Here is a 20,189-nt window from a genome sequence, read left to right on the forward strand (position 1 = left end):
CAGGAATTAAGACTTAAACGGGAAGCGGACTTGGCTCAGTGGTTTGGGCGTCTGTCTACCACATGGGAGGTCCACGACTCAAACCCCAGGGCCTCCTTGACCCGTATGGAGCTGGCCCATGCACAGTGCTGATGCGCGCAAGGAGTGCCGTGCCACGCAGGGGTTTCCCTGCGCAGGGGAGACCCACGCGCAAGGAGTGTGCCCCGTAAGGAGAGCCACCCAGTGCAAAAGAAAGTTCAGCCTGCTCGGGAATGGCGCCGCACACACGGAGAGCTGACACAACAAGATGATGCAGCAAGAAGAAACGGATTCCCGTGCCGCTGACAATAACAGAAGCGGACAAGTAACATGCAGCAAACAGACACAGAGAGCAGACTACTGGGGCGGGAGGGAGAAGGGGAGAGAAATAAATAAATCTTTGGAAAAAGAAGACTTAAACATGTCTTTGTGTGTGCATGGGAAGGGGAGGGGATACATGATTTGATCCATAACAAAAGCCATCTTGGAAAGCCTTCCTCTTTAACACAACACAACTAATCCCAGTTAAATTTTCACATAACATGTTACACTCCTACTGAACTTGAAAAACCATCTAAACACTACTATGGTTAAGAAAGAGTTGAGATTTCCACCTATCTGACCTGCATCTTGGCCACTTCCCCTATCCCAAACAAACCTTTACTTTGCAAAGGAGTAATCTGTTCAAACTCTTGTATTTAACAGATAAGGTCACCATTTTCAAGTTTGTGAAGTTATATTTTTAAATAACTCAAATCTTCTAGCTTCACTGTCCTTGCTTTAGTTTAAGTCCTTATTTATTCCTTCATTCTCAGTGTAGTAGGCAGGATTCTAAAATGATCCCCAATGACTCTCATCCTTGTATAATCTTCCTTTGAGGGTGGGCAGAACCTGTGATTATGTTGAGATACCATTCATGAAATTTTTTTCATATAGCAAAAGAGTTTGAAGATGGAATCAAAGTCCTATTTAAGTTGAATTTATCAAAAGGGAGATTTGGTTGAGTGTGACCAAATCAGAAGAACCTGTAATAAAATTCACTGGGCTGGGAAGCAGATGTGGCTCAAGTGATAGAGCTTCCTCCTACTATATGGGAGGACCTGGATTCGATCTCTAGGGCCTCCTGGTGAAAAAGAAGAGAAAGTGTGCCTGCGTGGCAAGCCAGTGCCCACGTGGTGAGCATGAGTGCTCGTGCAGTGAGCCAGTGCCCTGTGCAAGTGAGTCACGCAGCAAGATGATGATGCATTAAAAGAGAGGCAAGTGGGAAGCGGACTTGGCCCAGTGCTTAGGGAGTCTGTCTACCACATGGGAGGTCCGCGGTTCAAACCCCTGGCCTCCTTGACCTGTGTGGAGCTGGCCCATGCACAGTGCTGAGGCACGCAAGGAGTGCTGTGCCACACAGGGGTGCCCCCACATAGGGGAGCCCCACACGCAAGGAGTGTGCCCCGTAAGGAGAGCCACCCAGCCGAAAGAAGGTGCAGCCTGCCCAGGAATGGTGGCGCACACACGAAGAGCTGACACAACAAGATGACGCAACAGGGTGGCGGACTTGGCCCAGTGGTTAGGGCATCCATCTACCACACGGGAGGTCTGCGGTTCAAACCCCGGGCCTCCTTGACCCATGTGCAGCTGGCCCACGTGCAGTGCTGATGCGTGCAAGGAGTGCCCTGCCACACAGGGGTGTCCCCTGCGTAGGGGAGCCCCACGCGCAAGGAGTGTGCCCCGTTAGGAGAGCCGCCCAGTGCGTAAGTAAGTGCAGCCTGCCCAGGAATGGCGCTGCACACATGGAGAGCTGACACAACAAGATGACGCAACCAAAAGAAACACAGATTCCCATGCCACTGACAACAACAGAAGTGGACAAAGAAGACGCAGCAAATAGACACAGAGAACTGACAACCGGGGTGGGGGGGGGGGGAGGGGAAACAAATAAATAAATAAATCTTAAAAAAAAAAAAAGACGCAACAAAAAAAGAAACAGATTTCCGTGCCACTGACAACAACAGAAGCAGACAAAGAAGAACACGCAGCAAATAGGCACAGAGAACAGACAACTGTGGGGGGCGGGGGGAAGGAGAGAGAAATAAATAAAAAATAAATCTTAAAAAAAAAAAGAGAGGCAAGGGGAGAGTCAAGGTGAAGCACAGCAGAAACCAGGAACTGAGGTAGTGCAATTGACAGGGAAACTTTCTCCCCATCAGAGGTCTCCAGGATCGAACCTTGATGAATCCTAGAGGAGAGAATATGAGAAGACAACACACAGCAAAAACAGGAGGGCAGGAGGAGGGGAAGGGGGGAGGAATAAATCTTTTTTTTTAAAAAAAAAAAGCACTGGGCCAACAATGTTGGAGGAATCACACTTTCCAATTTCAAAATTGATTACGAAGTATTGAAAAGAGTGTGGTACTGACAAGGATAGATGTAAAGACCAGTGGAATAGAATTGAGACTCCAGAAATAAACCCTCACATCTGTGGTCCATCAATTTTCAATAAGGGTCCCAAGTCCACACAATGGGGAAAGAACAGTCTCTACAGCAATCACTGCTGGGAAAACTATATCCAAATACAAAAGATGAAACTGGGCCCCTAACTCAGACCACACAAAAATTAACTCAGGATCAAGGATCTAAACAAAAGCTAAAGCCATAAAACTCTGAAGAAAATAGGAAAATCTTCATGATCTTGGATTTGGCCATTGATATTTAGATAGGAAAAGCATAAGCAACAAAAGAAAAAATTTGTATTTTTTTTTGTACTTCATCAAAATTAAAAACTTGTGTATCAGAGGATATTATTAGGTGAAAAGACAACATACAGAATGGGAGAGAATAGTTGCAGATCATATATCTGATAAAGGTTTAAAGGGCAGAATATATTTTTTAAAACTCCACAATGCCACAGCAAAGACAACCTAATTTAGAAATTGCAAATTGCAACTACAATAAGATAGCACTTGAAACCCTCTAGAATGACTATTATGTTGTCAAAAATGAAGAGAAATAAGACCCCTTGTACATTGTTGGTGGGAATGTAAAATAGTGGAGCCCTGTGGTAAACAGTTTAGCCATTCCTCAAAAAGTTAAAACAGACAATCCCACTTCTATGAATATACACAGAAAAATTGAAAGCAGAAAATCAAACATCTTTGTACATCTATGCTCATAGCAGCATTATTCACAAAAGCCAAAAGTTGGAAGCAGCCTAGGTACCCGTCAGCAGATAAATGGATAAACAAAATGTGGTATCAACGTGTAATGGAATATTATTCAGCCACAAAAAGGAATGAAATTCTGATATATGCTAAACATGGATGAAACTTGAAGGTATCTTTTTGAGTGAAATAAGCCAGATACAAAAGGGCAAATATTGTATGATTTCACTTATATGAAATAACTAGAATATGCAAATTCATAGACAAAAAAATTATAGGTTACCAAGGGCAAAGGAGAGAAAATGAGTTATTGTTTAGTAGGTAGACTTTTTCTGTGGTGATGAAAAAGTTTTGGTAATGGGTAGCGGTGATGGTAGTACAATATTGTGAATATAATTAATGCTACTGAATTGTCCATGTAAAAATGGTTTAAATGGCAGATTTTATGTGTGTGTATATAAGTACACAAATGCATAAATGCACTGGGCTGTTCTGAAGTCAGAGAAATCTAAAGCACAATAGGGCCTGTGGAGAGGGAGAGGTTGAATATAAAAAGGAACTGTGTGTGCCTCTAGGAGCTAAGCTAAGAGCCAGCAAGATAATGGGGGCTTCAGGCCTGCAACTTCAAGGACCTGAATTCTTCCAACAAACATTGGGATTTGAAAGTGGACCTCAAGGTCAATAAATGAATGCAACCCATCTGACATCTCAATTTTAGACTTGTGAGATCATGAGCAGAGGATACAGTCACAGAGTGCACAGACTTATGAACTACCCAACTGTGAGACAACAAATGTGTTGTTTCAAGCTGCTATATTTGTGGTAATTGGTTATGTAGCATTAATATGCTGAGTTTCAAACTTTTTAAATAGGCTACCCACAAGCTAGATAGTAGGGGAAATAGGTGCATAAAACATGAGTCCCTGCTCTCAAGATATTATTTAGGGGGGATTTATGGGAAGATGGCAACAGAGTAGGTCGGCAGGGCTCAACTTTCTTAGAAAAACATTAAAGAAAGGGCAAAAAGCTGTCCTAGGGAGCAGCTTTGGGGATCTGCTGACCAGAAGACTGCTGCACATCATCCAGAACGGAAGGGACAGATTGTATGTTTTATTAATATGTATCTATAAAATTTGTTTAAGAAAGAGACCCCAAATTCCCCAACCCTAATGAAAGATGAATATCAATATTTAAGAATAACATATCCCAAACAGAATAAATCTCAATAGACCTACTCTAAGATCCTACTATTAGAATGTCAAATACCAGAGATATTTGACATTCTGAGATTTGATACACCTAAGAGCAGCAAGGGAAAAGCAATATATCACTTAAAAGGGAACCTCAATGAGACTAAATGCCAGTCTCTCACCAGAAGCCATGGAGGCAAGAAGGCAGAGATATAATATATTTAATGTACTAAAAGAGAAAAACAGCCAGCCAAGAATTATTTTTCCAGCAAAGCTGTCCTTCAGAAATGAACAAAAATGGAGTGAATTTGTCACTGAGACTGGAATTATGAGAGATACTAAAGGGTGTGCTACATCCCAAAAGGAAAATGCAAGGGTGAGAGACTTGGAGAAGATTGCAGAAATGAAAATTGTAAGTAACATAAAGAAATAATTTTTTTTAAAAAAAAGTTTTAAGTAACAGTAACTAAAAGCATTAATAAAAACGGACAATAGTGCAATCGGACAATAAAAAGCCAAGGGATAAAATGGACGAAATAATGCCTTTACAGTAATATTGAATGTCAATGGATTGACCTCCCCAATCAAAATAGAATGGAATATATGTATATGTGCCATCTATTTGTTGTCTACAAGAGACTCATGCAAGGACACAATCAGGCTGAAAGTGAAAAGTTGGAAAAAATATTCCACACAAATAGTAATCAAAAAAGATCTGGAGTAGCAATACTAATATAGGACAAAAGATTTTAAATGCAAAACTGTTATTAGAGATGAAGAAGGTCACTATACATTAATAAAAGGGAAAATTCACAAAGAAGAAATAACCATACTAAATGTTTATGCACCAAACCTAAGTACCCCAAAATACATGAGGCACACACTGGGAAAACTGGAGGAAAAAATAGACGCCTCTATAATAATACATGGGGACTTCAACATGCAACTCTCAGCATTGCATAGGACATCTGAATAGAAGATAAATAAGGAAACACCTTGAATAATATAAGTTAACTAAATCTAACTGACATTTATAGAACATTCCATCCCAAAACAGAAGTATATATATTCTCAATTGCTTATGTATCTTCCTCCAGGATAGACCATATGTTAGGTCATAATTCAGACCTCAATAAATTTTAAAAGATTGAAATTATACAAAGCACTTTCTGTGATCACAATGGAATAAATGGAATGGTGGAATAAAATGGAATAAAACTGAAAGTTAAGAACAGGCAGAAAAGGGAAAATGCACAAATGACGGGCAGGTGTGGCAATTTGATGCATAAGATGACATAACAAAAGACACAAGAGGAAAAACATAATAAGAGATACAACATACAGGGAATGGAAGTGGCCAAAGAGATTAGGTGCCTCCCTCCCACATTGGAGGCCCTGGGTTCAGTTCCTGGTGCCTCCTAAAGAAGCAAGGAAGACGAACAGACACAGCAAGTACAAAAACAAGGGGGTGGGAGAAAAAAAATAAAATAAATCTTAAAAAAAAACATCAGAGGCATACAACAGCAGACTGAAAATGATAGAAGAGAGAATAATGTGAAACAAAACAAGAGGGAAGCGGGCTTGGCCCAGTGGTTAGGGCATCCATCTACCACATGGGAGGTCCGCGGTTCAAACCCTGAGCCTCCTTGACCCGTGTGGAGCTGGCCCATGCACAGTGCTGAGGCGTGCAAGGAGTGTCGTGCCACGCAGGGGTGTCCCCCGTGTAGGGTAGCCCCACGCGCAAGGAGTGTGCCCCATAAGGAGAGCTGCCCAGCGCGAAAGAAAGTGCAGCCTGCCCAGGAATGGCACCGCACACACGAGAGTTGACGCAGCAAGATGATGCAACGAAAAGAAACACAGATTCCCATGCCACTGACAACAGAATCGGGCAAGTAAGAACACGCAGCAAATGGACACAGACAACAGACAACTGGGGCGGGGGGGGGGGGGGGGCGGGAAGGGGAGAGAAATAAAATAAATCTTTAGAAAAAAAAAGAAAGCTGAAACTGAAGAGAGAAAAGAACAGAAAAAAATTGAGCAGGGGCTCAGAGAGTTGAATGACAACACAAAAAATAATCACATATGTGTCCTAGGAGTTCCAGAAGAAGGAAGGCAAAAGGGGCAGAAAGAGTATTTGAGGAAATAATAGCTGAAAATTTTGCAACTCTCATAAAAGAAATGAACTTACATGTCCAAGAAGCACTCTGTATGCCAATCAGAATAAATCCAAATAGACCTACTCCAAGACACATACTATTTAGAATGTCAAATATCAAACATAAAGAGAAAATTCTGAGAGTAACAAGGGGGAAGCAAACCATCACATACAAGGGACATTCAGTAAGACTTAGTGTGGATTTCTCTTCAGAAACCATGAAGGTGAAGAGAGAGTGGTATGATAAAATGAGGAGACAAAGAGAAAACTGCCAATCAAGAATTCTTTTATTTTTTGATGTTGGCCTTTTTTATTTTTATTTTAATTTTTAACTTTATTTTATACATTTATAATTGGAAATATAAATAACAATTTAAAATAAGAAAACAGTTGAATAAAAACATACATTTCTCACTTAAATGTACTGGATACATATAAAAATTTTAAATCATACAATATTTTACACAATATATTTGGTTCATAGTAATGCAATCATACAGTATTTGTCCTTTTGTGTCTGGCTTGCTTTGCTCAACATAATGTCCTCTGGGTTCATCCATGTTGTCATATGGTTTACAGCTTAATTTCTTCTTACAGCTGCATATTATTTCACCATGTGAATACAACACAGTTGTTTATCCATGCATCAGTTGACAGACATGGGTTGTTTCCAACTTTTGGCAATTGCGAATAACACCGCTATGAACATAGGTGTGCCAGTGTCTATCTGTGTCACTGCTCTCATTTCTTCTGAGTATATACTCAGTAGTGGTATGGCAGGGTTACATGGCAAGTCTACATTCAACTTCTTTAGGAACTGCCAAACAGGCCTCCACAGTGGCTGTACCATTCTGCATTTCCACCAGCAGTAAGTGTTCCTGTCTCTACACAGCCTCTTCAACTCTTATATTACAGTTCTCTGTCTTTTTAATAGTGGCCATTCTGATAGGTGTGAAATCTTTCTCATTGTAGTTTTGATTTGCATTTCCCTAATCATTAGTGCTGTTGAGCATTTTTTCATGTGTTTGTGTGATTTGTTGACTGTGGGTTTTACATATATGCCTTTTATCATATTAAGGAATATTCTTTCTATTCCTATCTTTTCATGTGTTTTTATCAAAAAGGGATGCTGAATTTTGTCAAATGCCTTTTCTGCATTGATTGAGACAATCATGTGTTGTTTTTCCTTCAGTTTGTCAATGTGGTGTTTTACATTGATTGATTTTTTTATGTTAAACTGGCCTTGCATACCAGGAAGAAGTCCCACTTTGATGTATAAGTTTTTATATGCTGTTGGATTCTATTTTCAAGTATTTTGTTGAGAATCTTTGCATCTATACTCATTAGAGAGATTGGTCTGTAATTTTTTTTTCTTGTAGTATCTTTATTTGGCTTTGGTATTAGGATGATGTTGGTGTCATAAAATGTGTTGGGTAATTTCCCCTCCTCTTTACTTTTTTTGGAAGAGTTTAAACAGGATTGGTGTTAATTCTATTTGAAATGCTTGGTAGAATTCACCTGTGAAGCTATCTGGTCCTGGACTTTTCTTTGTTGGGAGATTTTTGATGATGGATTCAATCTCCTTAATGTGACTGGTTTGTTCATTTCTTGTATTTCTTGGAGCAACAGTGTAGGTTGTTTGTGCATTTCTAGGTATTTGTCCATTTCATCTAGGTGGTCTAGTTTGTAGGCATACAGTTTCTCATAATGTCCTCTCATGATCCTTTTTATTTCTGTGGGATCATCATCACTTCCCCCCTTTTATTTATTTTTTTTAATGACTTATTTATTACCCCCTTCCCTTCCCCTCCTCCCGCCCTGCTGTTTTTTTGCTGTTGTATTGTCTTCTCATTTTCTCTCCTCTAGGATTCCCTGGAATTCGATCCTGGAGACCCCTGATGGGGAGAGAGGTTATCTGTCAATTGCGCCACCTCAGTTCCTGGTTTCTGCTGCACTTTACCTTGACTCTCCCCTTGTCTCTGCTTTGATGTGTTATCATCTTGCTGCATGGTGTGTGGGCACTAGCTCACCACATGGGTACTGGCTTGGGCCCTGGCTTGCCACATGGGCACTCACACAGGCACTGGCTTGCCATGCAGGCATGCTTTCTCTTCTTTTTCACCAGGAGGCCCCAAGGATCAAACTGGGTCCTCCCATATGGTAGGTGGAAGTTCTATCACTTGAGCCACATCCACTGCCCCCCTCCTTTTATTTCTGATTGTATTTATTTGTATCTTCTCTTTTTTTGTTAGTCTAATTAGAGGTTTATCAAATTTATCAATCTTCTCAAAGAACCAGCTTTCATTCTTGTTGATTTTCTCTCGTTTTTCTTCACGATTTCATTTATTTCTACTCTAATCTTTATTATTTCTTTTCTTCTGCTTGTTTGGGATTGGTTTGCTATTCTTTTTCTAGTTTCTCTAGTTGTTCATTTAAATCTTCCTTCACTGTATCCCATAAGTTTTGATAAGTTGTGTTCTCATTTTCATTTGTTTCAATATATTTACTGATTTCACTTGCAATTTCTTTGACCCACTGATTATTCAGCCTCCATACATTTGTGAATTTACTTTTTTCCTATTATTGTTTTCCAGTTTTATACCATTATGAACTGGGAAGTTGCTTTGTATAATTTCAATCTTTTTATATTCACTGAAAACTGCATTGTGCCCTAACATGTAGTGTACCCTAGAGAAAATTCCATGTGCACTTGAGAAGAATGTATAACCTGCTGAGTTTCAATGCAGCATTTTATATCTATTAGGTCTAACTCGTTTATCACATTGTTCAAGTTCTCTGCTTCCTTGTTGATCTTCTATCTAGTTGTTCTATCTAATGATGTCAGTGGGGTGTTGAAGTCTCCAATGATTATTATAGAGATGTCTATTTCTCACTTCAGTTTTGCCAGAGTTTGTCTGATGTATTTTGGGGCACCCTGGTTAGATGCATAGATATTTATGACTGTTATATCTTCCTGGTGGATTGTCCCTTTTATTAATATTTAATGCCTTTTATATCTATTTTAACTTTTTTGCAAATACTTAGACAGTTTTCCAAAGAGGAAATACAAATGGCCAAAAAGTATATGAAAAGATAATCAATATCACTAGCTATTAGGTAAAGGCAGGTCAAATCTACAATGAAATTTAATTTCACTCCTTATAGAATGACCATTATGTAAAACAAATAAACAGAAAACTACAAGTGCTAGACAGGATGCAGAGAAATAGGATCATTCTTTCAGTGTTGGTGGGAATGTAAAATGGTACACCTTCTGTGGAAGACAGTTTGGCAGTTCCTCAGAAAGCTAAATATAGAACTAGCAATCTGCTGCTAGGAATATATTCAGAAGAAATGAAACAAAGATGCAAACAAACATTTGCACACCAATGTTCATAGAGACGTTATGCTAAAAGATGGAAATAACCCAAGTGTTCATCAACCAACAAATGGATAAACAAAATATGGTATATACATACGACAGAATACTATCCAGATGCAAAAGGAAATAAAGTCAGAAGGCATATGACAACATTGATGAACCGTGAGGACATTATGTAGAGTGAAATAAGCCAGACACAAAAGGCCAAATATTGTGTGGTCTCACTAATATGAGCTAAATATAATGGGTAAACTCTTGAAATTAAATTATAGAGTATAGGTTACTAGGAGATAGAATATGGGTTGAGAAGGTGGAGCTGATGCTGAATGTATGTAAAATGCTATTGTAAACATATGGAAATGAATAGAATTGATAGTCACACATCATAGTGAGTAAAACTAACACTGCTGATATATAAATGTGAATGTGGCTGAAAAAGGTAGTCTAGGGAGGTGAATGCCTATTGAAAGAAAGCTAGAGAACAATCTAGGGACTGTACAATGTAGTGATTTTAGTGATGGATGATGACTGTGGCTAATATTACAAATAAAAGAATGTTCCTCTATTACAAGATGTTAAAATATAGAGATACATGGGGAAAATACAACTAATGTAACATAGAGATGATAGTTAATAACATTGTGATATTTTTACAACAATGGCAAAGAATGCACTATATCAGTGCTAAGAGTCAATAATGGTGGGGCATAAATGGATGATATTTTTCCTTTTGAAATAATGAAAACATTCTAAGTGTACTGAGCTGATGACAGCACAACTTTGTGATGAAACTGAGACCCAATGAGTGTACACTTTGGACTGTACAAGTCAGGGGACCATATAATACAGTTAGCCCCCTAGATGGGCTGTGATTAACAGTACAAATATGAGAACGTTTTCTCATGAACTATTACAAATATACAATAGTAATATATGTTGTTAATAATGGTATGAGTTGTGGGCAAAATATATCAAATAGAAGATATGGACTATAGATAGCAGTAATATTGTGACAATGTTTCTTCCTTTGTAAGAAATGTGTTACAACAATATAAGGTATTGTTTTTGGCGTAACATGGGAATCCTGTATGGTATGTATGATTATTTTCTAAAAATTTAAAATTAAAAAAATAATACATTATTTAGGTTAATAAGTCAGACTTAGAAATAATGCCACCTTTATCAGTTCTACATTAGAATTAAATGTCTTGGTCTGGGAAGATTCTGAGATTTGTCTTTACTTACAAGCTAATAAGCCACTCACTGTTTTGTTGTTGTAGAAATGGGAAACCTGGGTCAAAAACAAAGGACTTTATTATGGCAAAACCATTAGTGAGTCCTTCATATTTGTGCCAGTTACCCATGTCCCCCAAGACCCAGGAGGGTGGGCCCAGATGGATGCTTACATATGCAATGTGACAGTTTAGAACTGGTGGATCCCAGAAAATCCTGTTCTTAAAATTTGTCCCTTCCTGTGCATGTACATCTATTGTAGATGGGAACTTTTGATTAAATTACCTCAGTTAAGGGCCTTTGATTAGATTGCATGGCCCAGGCTGGGTCTTAAATCTTACTGGAGCCCTTCATAAACAGAGGAATAAAAATATGCAAAGAAAAAAAAAGCCTCAGAACAGAGGAACCTAGTAAACAGAGAGAACGCCAATAGAGCAAGAAGTTGAAAGCAATGCAGCCTGGAGAAGGTAATTAGCAGAGCTAATTAGCAGAGCCGCCATGGAGCCTTGCCATGTGGCAGGAGTCCAGGATCACCAGTAGCTGACTTCACTGAGAACTTTGCCTGATGCCTTGATTTGGACCTTTTTCCTAGCCTAGGAGCTGTATGTTAATAAATCCCATTATAGAAGAGTTACATGTTAATACATGTTAATAAATCCCATTATATGTTACATGTTAATAAATTCCATTATAGAAGATAACTTATTTCTGGTACTCTGCTTCCAGCAGCTTTTAGTAAACTAAAACATAGTGGGTTGCTTTACATGAGAGGAATGCTGAATGGGGGAGTCACCACTTTTTCAGTAAGTGAAAGCAAGCCTGCTTTTTGTCTAGGGGAAATATTACCTAATATCATTAGGTTGAGCAACTCAAACAACCCTGGAAAATGACCCAGATAAAGAGCAATTTCTTGAATTCCTGGCATACCTAGCAAACACTTGCAAAGAGACTCTGAACCTTGGCAGATTGTATGCTGGGCTCATGGTAAGGGGTTTGGAGAAGGGGCAGTTAATTTTTCATGCAGGGTCTGCAGAAAGGCATCATTGAGGAGGTGATGTTTAAACTGTGTTTTCTTCACAAGAGGAGTAAATGTTCATTAAGCAGGCATGGGAGAGAAGGTTATTTCAGCCTGAGGCCTGCTAAAGCATAGGTATGAAAACAAGAGTCTGGTACACTCGCAAGACTTACCTGCCTGTCATTATGGCTATAGCTTGCAATACCAGATGCAGGGAATAGGAAAGGAGGAGCGGGAGCAGTGGCCAGGCTGAGAGATCAGGCCAGAAAGGTCATAGAATAGAACTTACCTCCTTTGCCTTGCTAGGAGTCTAAGCATTATGCAGGCAACCAGACTAAGGGGAGGGGGGTGGGCACTGAAGGGTCTTAAGCAGAATTTTATGCCTGATCTGGTGCTATGTTTTAGAATGATCATTTGGTTACCAGATAAAAATGGTGTATTGATCATAATCTATATTTGTTCCCTCCTAAGATTCCCCTGAAAATGATGGTAGATTTTAAAAAGTCATAAACCTTCAAGGATAGAGGAAAAGGGATAATTGACAGAAACAAAATTTTGGAATCTGGAAAGCAGATTCTGGAAAAGTTGAATTCTAAACCAACAGTGAGAGAAGCAGATTTGGATCAATGGATAGAGCATCTGCCTACCACATGGGAGGTCCACGGTTCAAACCCCGAGCCTCCTGACCCGTGTGATGTACAGTGCTGATGCATGCAAGGAGTGCCGTGCCATGCTGGGGTGTTCCCCATGTAGGGGAGCCCCATGCGCAAGGAGTGCACCCCATAAGGAGAGCCGCCCAGCGCAAAAAAAATGCAGCCTGCCCAGAAGTGGCACCGCACACCCGGAGAGCTGACACAAGATGACACAACAGAAAGAGACAGATTCCTAGTGCCGCTGACAAGAATTCAAGCAGACACAGAACACACAGCAAATGGACAGAGAGGGCAGACAACTGGGGGGGGGGGGGTGTGCACAGAAGGGGAGAGAAATAAATAAAAAACAAATCTTAAAAATAAATAAACCAACAATGAGCAAAACCAACAGGCAATTCCATTTATAGCACAGAACTCCCTAAGAAGCTCAGAACTGGCTACTGGAAGTAGGTGTGAAGAGGGTAAATATAAAAATACTAAAAGTCCATTTAAGATTGAGTTATTAATGTAATACTTTGTGTGATTTATGTATCTTTAAAAAAAGATAAAAAAAAGAATGAGCTATATCCTTATGCCACCCTCCTCCCATCTACCCCTTAGTCTCATTTTTTTTGAGAGTAAAAGAGCAGTTTGGATGGGAGGACACTAGGTACCTAAAATAGAAGAATTAAGTAAAAAATTATATCATAAATTCTGAGGCAACTGCCTTCACTTGATTTCCAACAATTCTTACCCATGAACTCAAAGCTTCAAATCAACTTTTAAAAGCCTTACTTGTAAATATGAGCAGATAATCAAGGATTACCAGACACCTGGGGAAAGCCTCAAACATAAAAGAGCCTAAAATCAACAGGATTTAATAAAAAAAGAAAGAATGCAAGAAATTAACTTGAGGGAAACAGACTGCAAGGGAAAAAGTCTTTAAAAAAACTACCATAGAAGTCAGAGAGTTTAAAGATATTGCATTAATGAAAGAGGTAAGTCTGTTAACAAATTCAGTCAGCTGGCCTCAAACAGAACAGGAAAGGTTTAGGAAAATAATCCAGAAAAGGTTGACTGATTGAGAAGACCTGAACTAAGGCAGCAATTAGTAGTAGATGGAGATGACATTAAAAGAATGCAATTTCTAGGAACCTCACTAGAGAACTGTTTCAGAATAAGGGGAACCTGGAATTGTTTTGTTTTTTGTTTTTAACCATCCCAGGTGATTCTGATGTAGCAAATTGGGCATGGTATAGGGATTGAGGACTGGCGGACATAAAGTCTAACTGGGTATAGGAGGGAAAAAAAAATTTTCTTGATGAGCTGGCTGGGAAGATGATGCAGTCATTTCTAATACAGAAACAAAGGCAAGATATGGGTTTGAGAACAAAAATAAATACAAAAAATGGCCATGCTAGTTTGAGTAGCCTGTGGTACATTCTCGTGGAAAAGTCCGTTTGGCAAACAGAGATGTAGCTTGCTTGCTTGGATTACTATACTATAGTTTCTCGCCACAAACATTTGAGGATCCAAGAGCATTCTATGCTTTTTCACAGTTTGATCTTGATGCTAGACCGGCCTTATAGACCCTCCCCTCGCCAAAAACAAAAGCAAAAACAAAAACACAACTATTGCCCCTAATTAGTTACAATTTACATATCCGCCACTCCCGACTATAATAAAGGCAGAAACTTTCATTCAAGCATATAGCTTACGTAACTGACTCCCAGCCTATTTTCCTCATACTCCTATTTATTACAAAGTTGAAATTTTCTTAGTTATCATTTAAATGTTTCTTTCTAATTAAAATGTCAGCGTGATTATGACAGTGGCTTCGTTTGCAGCCTTCACCCAGTGCAGCTCTTACACATCCTGGGCAAGTTCTTAGAAAACTTCCCATCATCCCCGGCGATAGCTTCCTTCCCACCTGATGAACCAGGAGACTGGCTCTGAAGTCAAGATTGTGACCAGAGTTCCTTGGCTAGTATGAAAGGGTGAGGCCCCACACTGGTAAACTCCAAAGCTGTTGTAAGATCGGATACGAACTACGCGGCCAGAGCGGGCGCAAGAGTCAAGACCCTTCAGTGGAGAAAGCCGTCTGCTAAACAAACCGCAAGCTCTTCCCACACGTTAGCTTCTCACCGCCCGGCGCGGACAAAGAGGGCTAGACCTTGCGACGTTATGGCATCGACGCGGACAATGACGTAAAAGTTCGCGCCACTCCGCTTCCCGAAGGGTCGCGCGGCAGGGCGGCTTTACGACTTCTGGGTAACTCCCAAGTTGTAGTGGGTGAATGAAGGAAGATTCGGGTCCCTCTGTCCTGCCTCAGATGCGTGCGAACCTCTCCGGAGGCCTTCTGAGTAAGTTGCGGCAGGAGGCGATGTTCGGCGAGACCTGTGTGGAGGAAGGAAAGTCTGGCCCGGTACAGGTTGTTCATTTTTTAAGACCACCACCAGGCCTCGGGTTTGACTCGGTGGGGTCTGGCACGCTGGTGCGTTGCAAAGACTTAACCTGGTATGTGACCCCTCTCGAATCGCCCTGCCTCCGACCCGACTCTCTACCACTTGATTCAAGTGGAAATACGCCGTTCTGCTCCCCTCCCGTTATGGTTGTGAAGTGCAAATGAAAGAATGTTTTGGAAGCTATAAGTGCATTATTAGTAAACACAGTTGAATAATATGTTACGAAGTAGGTTAATATGGGAAAATAAAGTTTCTAGATGATTCACCAGTTTTTAAAATACCCCAGAACCTAGAGTCCCAAAAGGAAAAGAATTTGTTGATAATCTGAAGGCCTCTGGTGACTAATAGCAGTCCCTACAGTTGTAAGTAAAGTAGCAAATAAACTTAAAAATTTTATTACATGTAAAATAAGCTTACCAGATTTTGCTTTTTTCCCCTATAAGGTCTCAGATATGTTTGGGCATCCAGTAAGTATAATATTTTCTATTGGAGTGAATCATGTGTTTATGATTCAATTAGAAATGAAAACCTTAGACGACAACAGTGGGTTTTGCCTTAAGTCTCTGTAGCACCCAACTGAGAAACTGGCAAATAAAAATAGAAAAACATATTCTTTGTTATATAGATGTGTGTGGTTAGTTGTAATTTGTCATTAAAAATGCCATTTTCTTTGTAAGAGTTTCTTTTTATAATCTTGCCCCTTATCGTGGTGTCAAGTAATTTTAAATGGTATATAATATATTCATTAGATTGTCCTAATGTGGAAAATGAATGCTGTACCAGTTCTTACACTGAAGGGAAAAGAGCATCTTTTGACTATAGACTATAAAGTTTTGTAAAAATGCCTCTATGATACTGTACATAATGTAGGTAATTTGGTATTCTTATGCAGGAGAAAGTACCAGATGGTATTCTAACTTCTCCACTTACTGTATGGTTGTGATAAAAACTCATTTCTAACAGTTTTAGTGTATGCCAAGGGAAGGTTTCATTGTTTTTATATAATCATTTGTGTGTCTGACGGAAGCTTAAAAATTATATTTTGTAAATCACAAAAAACTAGCATTAATAGAAATGTTTGCTAAAAAGAGATATTGTAAATACTAAGGCTGTCTTGTACTTTTAAACTTTATATTTAGATATCAAAACATTTTCACACCTTGTGGGTCTCAGCAGTTGTTGGTTTATTTCCTTCATTTTAGGGAAGATTTTTTTTCCTAATTGATGTTAATTAAATGACATGGATGAAAATAAATTTTATTTTTTTCAAGATTTATTTTATTTATTTATTTCTCCCCTTCTACCCCCCCTTGTTTGTACTCACTGTCTGCTCTCTGTGTCTTGTCTTTTTATTTTTAAGATTTATTTATTTATCTCCATCCCCCATTGTCTGTTCTCTCTGTCCATTCTCTGTGCGTTCTTCTGTGTCTGCTTGTGTTCTCTTTAGGCAGCACCAGAAACCAATCTTGGGACCTTCCAGAGTGGGAGAGAGGTACTCAGTCTCTTGTGCCACCTCAACTCCCTGGTCTGCTGTGTCTCGTATTGTCTCTCCTCTGTGTCTCTTTCTATTGCACCATCTTGTGCCAGCTCTGTCCGTGGGGTAGCACTCCTGCGTGGGCCAGCTCTCTGCTTGGGCCAGCTCACCATGTGGGCCGGCTTGCCTTCACCAGGAGTCCCTGGGAATCGAACCCTGGACCTCCCACGTGGTAGATGGGAGCCCAGTTGCTTGAGTCACATCCTCTTTCCTGCTTGTCTTTTAAAATAATTTAAAAAAAATTTTTTTTAAAGATTTATTTATTTCTCTTCTCTTCCCCCCCCCCACCCCAGTTGTCTGTTCTGTGTCCATTTGCTGTGTGTTCTTCTTTTTGTCCGCTTCTGTTGTCAGCGGCACAGGAATCTGTTTCCTTTTTATTGTATCATCTTGTTGCATCAACTCTCCATGTGTGCGCTGCCATTCCTGGGCAGGCTGCACTTTCTTTCGCGCTAGGCGGCTCTCCTTACGGAATGCACTCCTTGCGCGTGGGGCTCATCTACGCGGGGGACACCCCTAAGTGGCACAGCATTCCTTGCATGTATCAGCACTGTGCATGGGCCAGCTCCACACGGGTCACAGAGGCCCGGGGTTTGAACCATGGGCCTCCCATTTGGTAGACGGACGCCCTATCCACTGGGACAAGTCTGCTTCCCTTAATATTTAATTTTATGTCTCTTCTTTTCCCACCCCCGCCCCATTGTCTGCTCTCTCTGTCCATTCGCTGTGTGTTCTTCTGTGTATACTTGCATTCTTATCAGTTGTCACTGGGAATCTGTGTCCCTTTTTCTTGAGTCATCTTGCTGTGTCAGCCCTCTGTGTGTGTGGCACCACTCCTAGGGGGGCTGTGTTTTTCACGCGGGGCATCTGCCCTTGCAGGGCGCACTCCTTGAGTGTGGGGCACCCCTACACAGGGGGCACCCCTGGGGCACAGCACTCCTTGCACGTGGCAGCACTTCACGTGGGCCAGCTCACCAAACGGGCCAGGAAGCCCTGGGTACCAAACCCTGGACCTTCTATGGTAGGTGGGCGCTCTAACAGTTGAACCATGGCCGCTTCCCCCTGCTTATCTTTTTAGGAGGCACCTGGAACCAAACTGGGGACCACCCATGTGGGAGGGAGGCACCCAATCACTTGAGCCACCTCCACTCCTGAAATTTTACTTTTAATTAGTAAGGAAAGCAGTTCAAATAAGTCTGAATAAATAAAAAAATGAACAATTGAAACAGGGTATTTGTTAAATTTATTTGCTTTAAATGTCGAAAATAGGGTTCATGGGGTCAGTGGTGAAGGGGGGATCACCTTTATCTTAAAGGAAACACTAACACTTTGAGTTTTTTTTTTATTATTGACCCCTAAAGTTTCATTGATGAAATACTGTTTCAAATCTTCTCTTTATGCCATTGAGAAGCCAGAGAACATTGTATTGAGGTGATGTTTTGAGTTGTAATACTATATTAGATGTCCAAATTTGAATGAATTTATTTGCAGTTAAAAATCAATCCGTGGTATGATATGAAGAGATTAATTATAAAAATGACTTGATGTGACCTCTGTAAAGTCTTATAATAAATAATGAAAAGCCCAATTTTTATATATAATGCTTAAAACTGCATGGGTAAGGAGGTAGACTTTTTTGTTTTGTTCTATCAGGGATTGATTTTGCTTTTTTCTAAGTTCAGTTCCTGTAAGAATTTAAAAGCGGTCTTTATTTGCATTAGCATTTAAAAAAAATTTCTCTCTCCTTTCCCTCTCCTCCCCCAGTCGTCTGCTCTCTGTTTCCATTTGCTGTGTGTTCTTCTGTGTCCACTTGTATTCTTGTCAGCGGTACTGTGAATCTGTGTCTCTTTTTGTTGCGTCATCTTGTGTCAGCTCTCCATGTGTGCAGTACCATTCCTGGGCAGGCTGCACTTTTTTTGCGCTGGGCGGCTCTCCTGACGGTGTGCACTCGTTGTGTGTGGACCAACTCATCACATGGGTCAGGAAGCCCTGGGTTTGAACCTTGGACCTCCCATGTGGTAGGTGGATGCCCTATCCATTGGGCCAAATCCACTTCCTTGCATTAGCATTTTAAAAGGCAGCATGCAGGGTTTTAAACACTTTATCTTAATCCGTCTGTAACAGTGACAAGAAAAACAGAAAAATTGAGCATGTGATGTTATAAATTTGGCTTTGTTTATTTTTTATGTATTTATTTTTTATATTATGGTCAGTTGAAAGAGAAGTCTGAATTTCTACCTGTTCTAGCCTCATCCGTGTGTATCACCCACCTCCCAAATTTTCTTCCAGCACTGACTCAGCTAAGTTAATTATACTAGATTAATTTAATTAACTTTTTCATTCCCGGCAAAATTACCACAGACAATTCATATATTTGGAGATTCTTCAGTTATGTATCTTTGATATGGTTACTTTTGTGAGAAGTAATTGTATAGAAGTTTTTTCTCTTTCTCCCTTTCACCCCTTCCAAGTTCCCTAAAACTCATTCTCTTCCTTCTGTTTCTGTGAATATGCAGTGTTCTCAGCTATCAAAGATATTTAGATCTTCAGTGAAATGACTCTTCAGGAATTGGTGCATCAGACTGCCTCCCTCCATTTGGATAAAATAGCCGTATGTTTTGATGAATGTAACAACCAGTCTCCAGTTTATTACACCTATAAGACAGTGATTAATGCTGCTTCAGAATTATCAAATTTTTTGCTGTTACACTGTGATTTTCAAGGAATTTGGGAAATTGGTCTCTACTGTCATCCTGGGATAAACGTAATCTCTTGGATATTAGGGTAATTTTTTTTAATAACTATAAATTTGATATTATTTTAAGCTAATTTATAGTTCTTTAATACATAGACTATATCATAAGTTATTGTTCTCTTTACTGTTGGACTTTTCCGTGTTAAATGGTCGTTTCTGGATAGGTTAAAGGCGTTTGTATTTCCCCTGGCATTCTTTTTCTTTTTTTTTTAAAGATTAATTCTTTATTTATTTCTCTTCCCTTCCCCATCTCCCCACCCCGCCCCAGTTGTCTGTTCTCTGTGTCCATTTGCTGTGTGTTCTTCTGTGTCCACTTGTATTCTTGTCAGCGGCACCTGGAATCTGTGTCTCGTTTTGTTGCGTCATCTTGCTGCCTCAGCTTTCTGTGTATGGTGCCATTCCTGGGTGGGCTGCGCTTTTTTCGCACTGGGCAGCTCTCCTTACGGGGCACACTCCTTGCACGTGGGGCTCCCCTACATGGGAGACACCTCTGCGTGGCAGGGCACTCCGTGTGGGCCAGCTCGTCACATGGGTCAGGAGGCCCTGGGTTTGAACCCTGAACTTCTCATGCGGTAGGCAGACGCCCTATCCATTGAACCCAATCCGCTTCCCATCTGGCATTATTTTTAATTGTTTAAATTAATTAGTTGAAGCTAGAGGT

The 20,189-nt window shown here is 40.1% G+C and overlaps 1 protein-coding gene across 5 annotated transcripts in view; it reads left to right on the plus strand.

The window, feature by feature from the left end:
- Nucleotides 1-14,846: 14,846 nt before the first annotated feature.
- The window catches only part of AASDH (aminoadipate-semialdehyde dehydrogenase), a 36,950-nt gene continuing 31,607 nt past the window's right edge, over nt 14,847-20,189 (plus strand). For 2 of the 5 annotated variants that reach the window (XM_058298086.2, XM_058298070.2), the window contains exons 1-2: nt 14,985-15,140; nt 19,290-19,557. In XM_058298086.2, coding sequence (XP_058154069.1) covers nt 19,328-19,557 — 230 coding nt within the window. In that variant the 5' untranslated portion in view covers nt 14,985-15,140; nt 19,290-19,327. Of the gene's footprint in view, nt 15,295-19,289; nt 19,558-20,189 lie in introns of all 5 variants that reach the window. The other 3 variants (XM_058298082.2, XM_058298075.2, XM_058298068.2) reach the window with 2 other exon arrangements.

The sequence above is a fragment of the Dasypus novemcinctus genome, chromosome 1 (assembly GCF_030445035.2).
Source record: "Dasypus novemcinctus isolate mDasNov1 chromosome 1, mDasNov1.1.hap2, whole genome shotgun sequence".
NCBI lineage: Eukaryota > Metazoa > Chordata > Mammalia > Cingulata > Dasypodidae > Dasypus > Dasypus novemcinctus.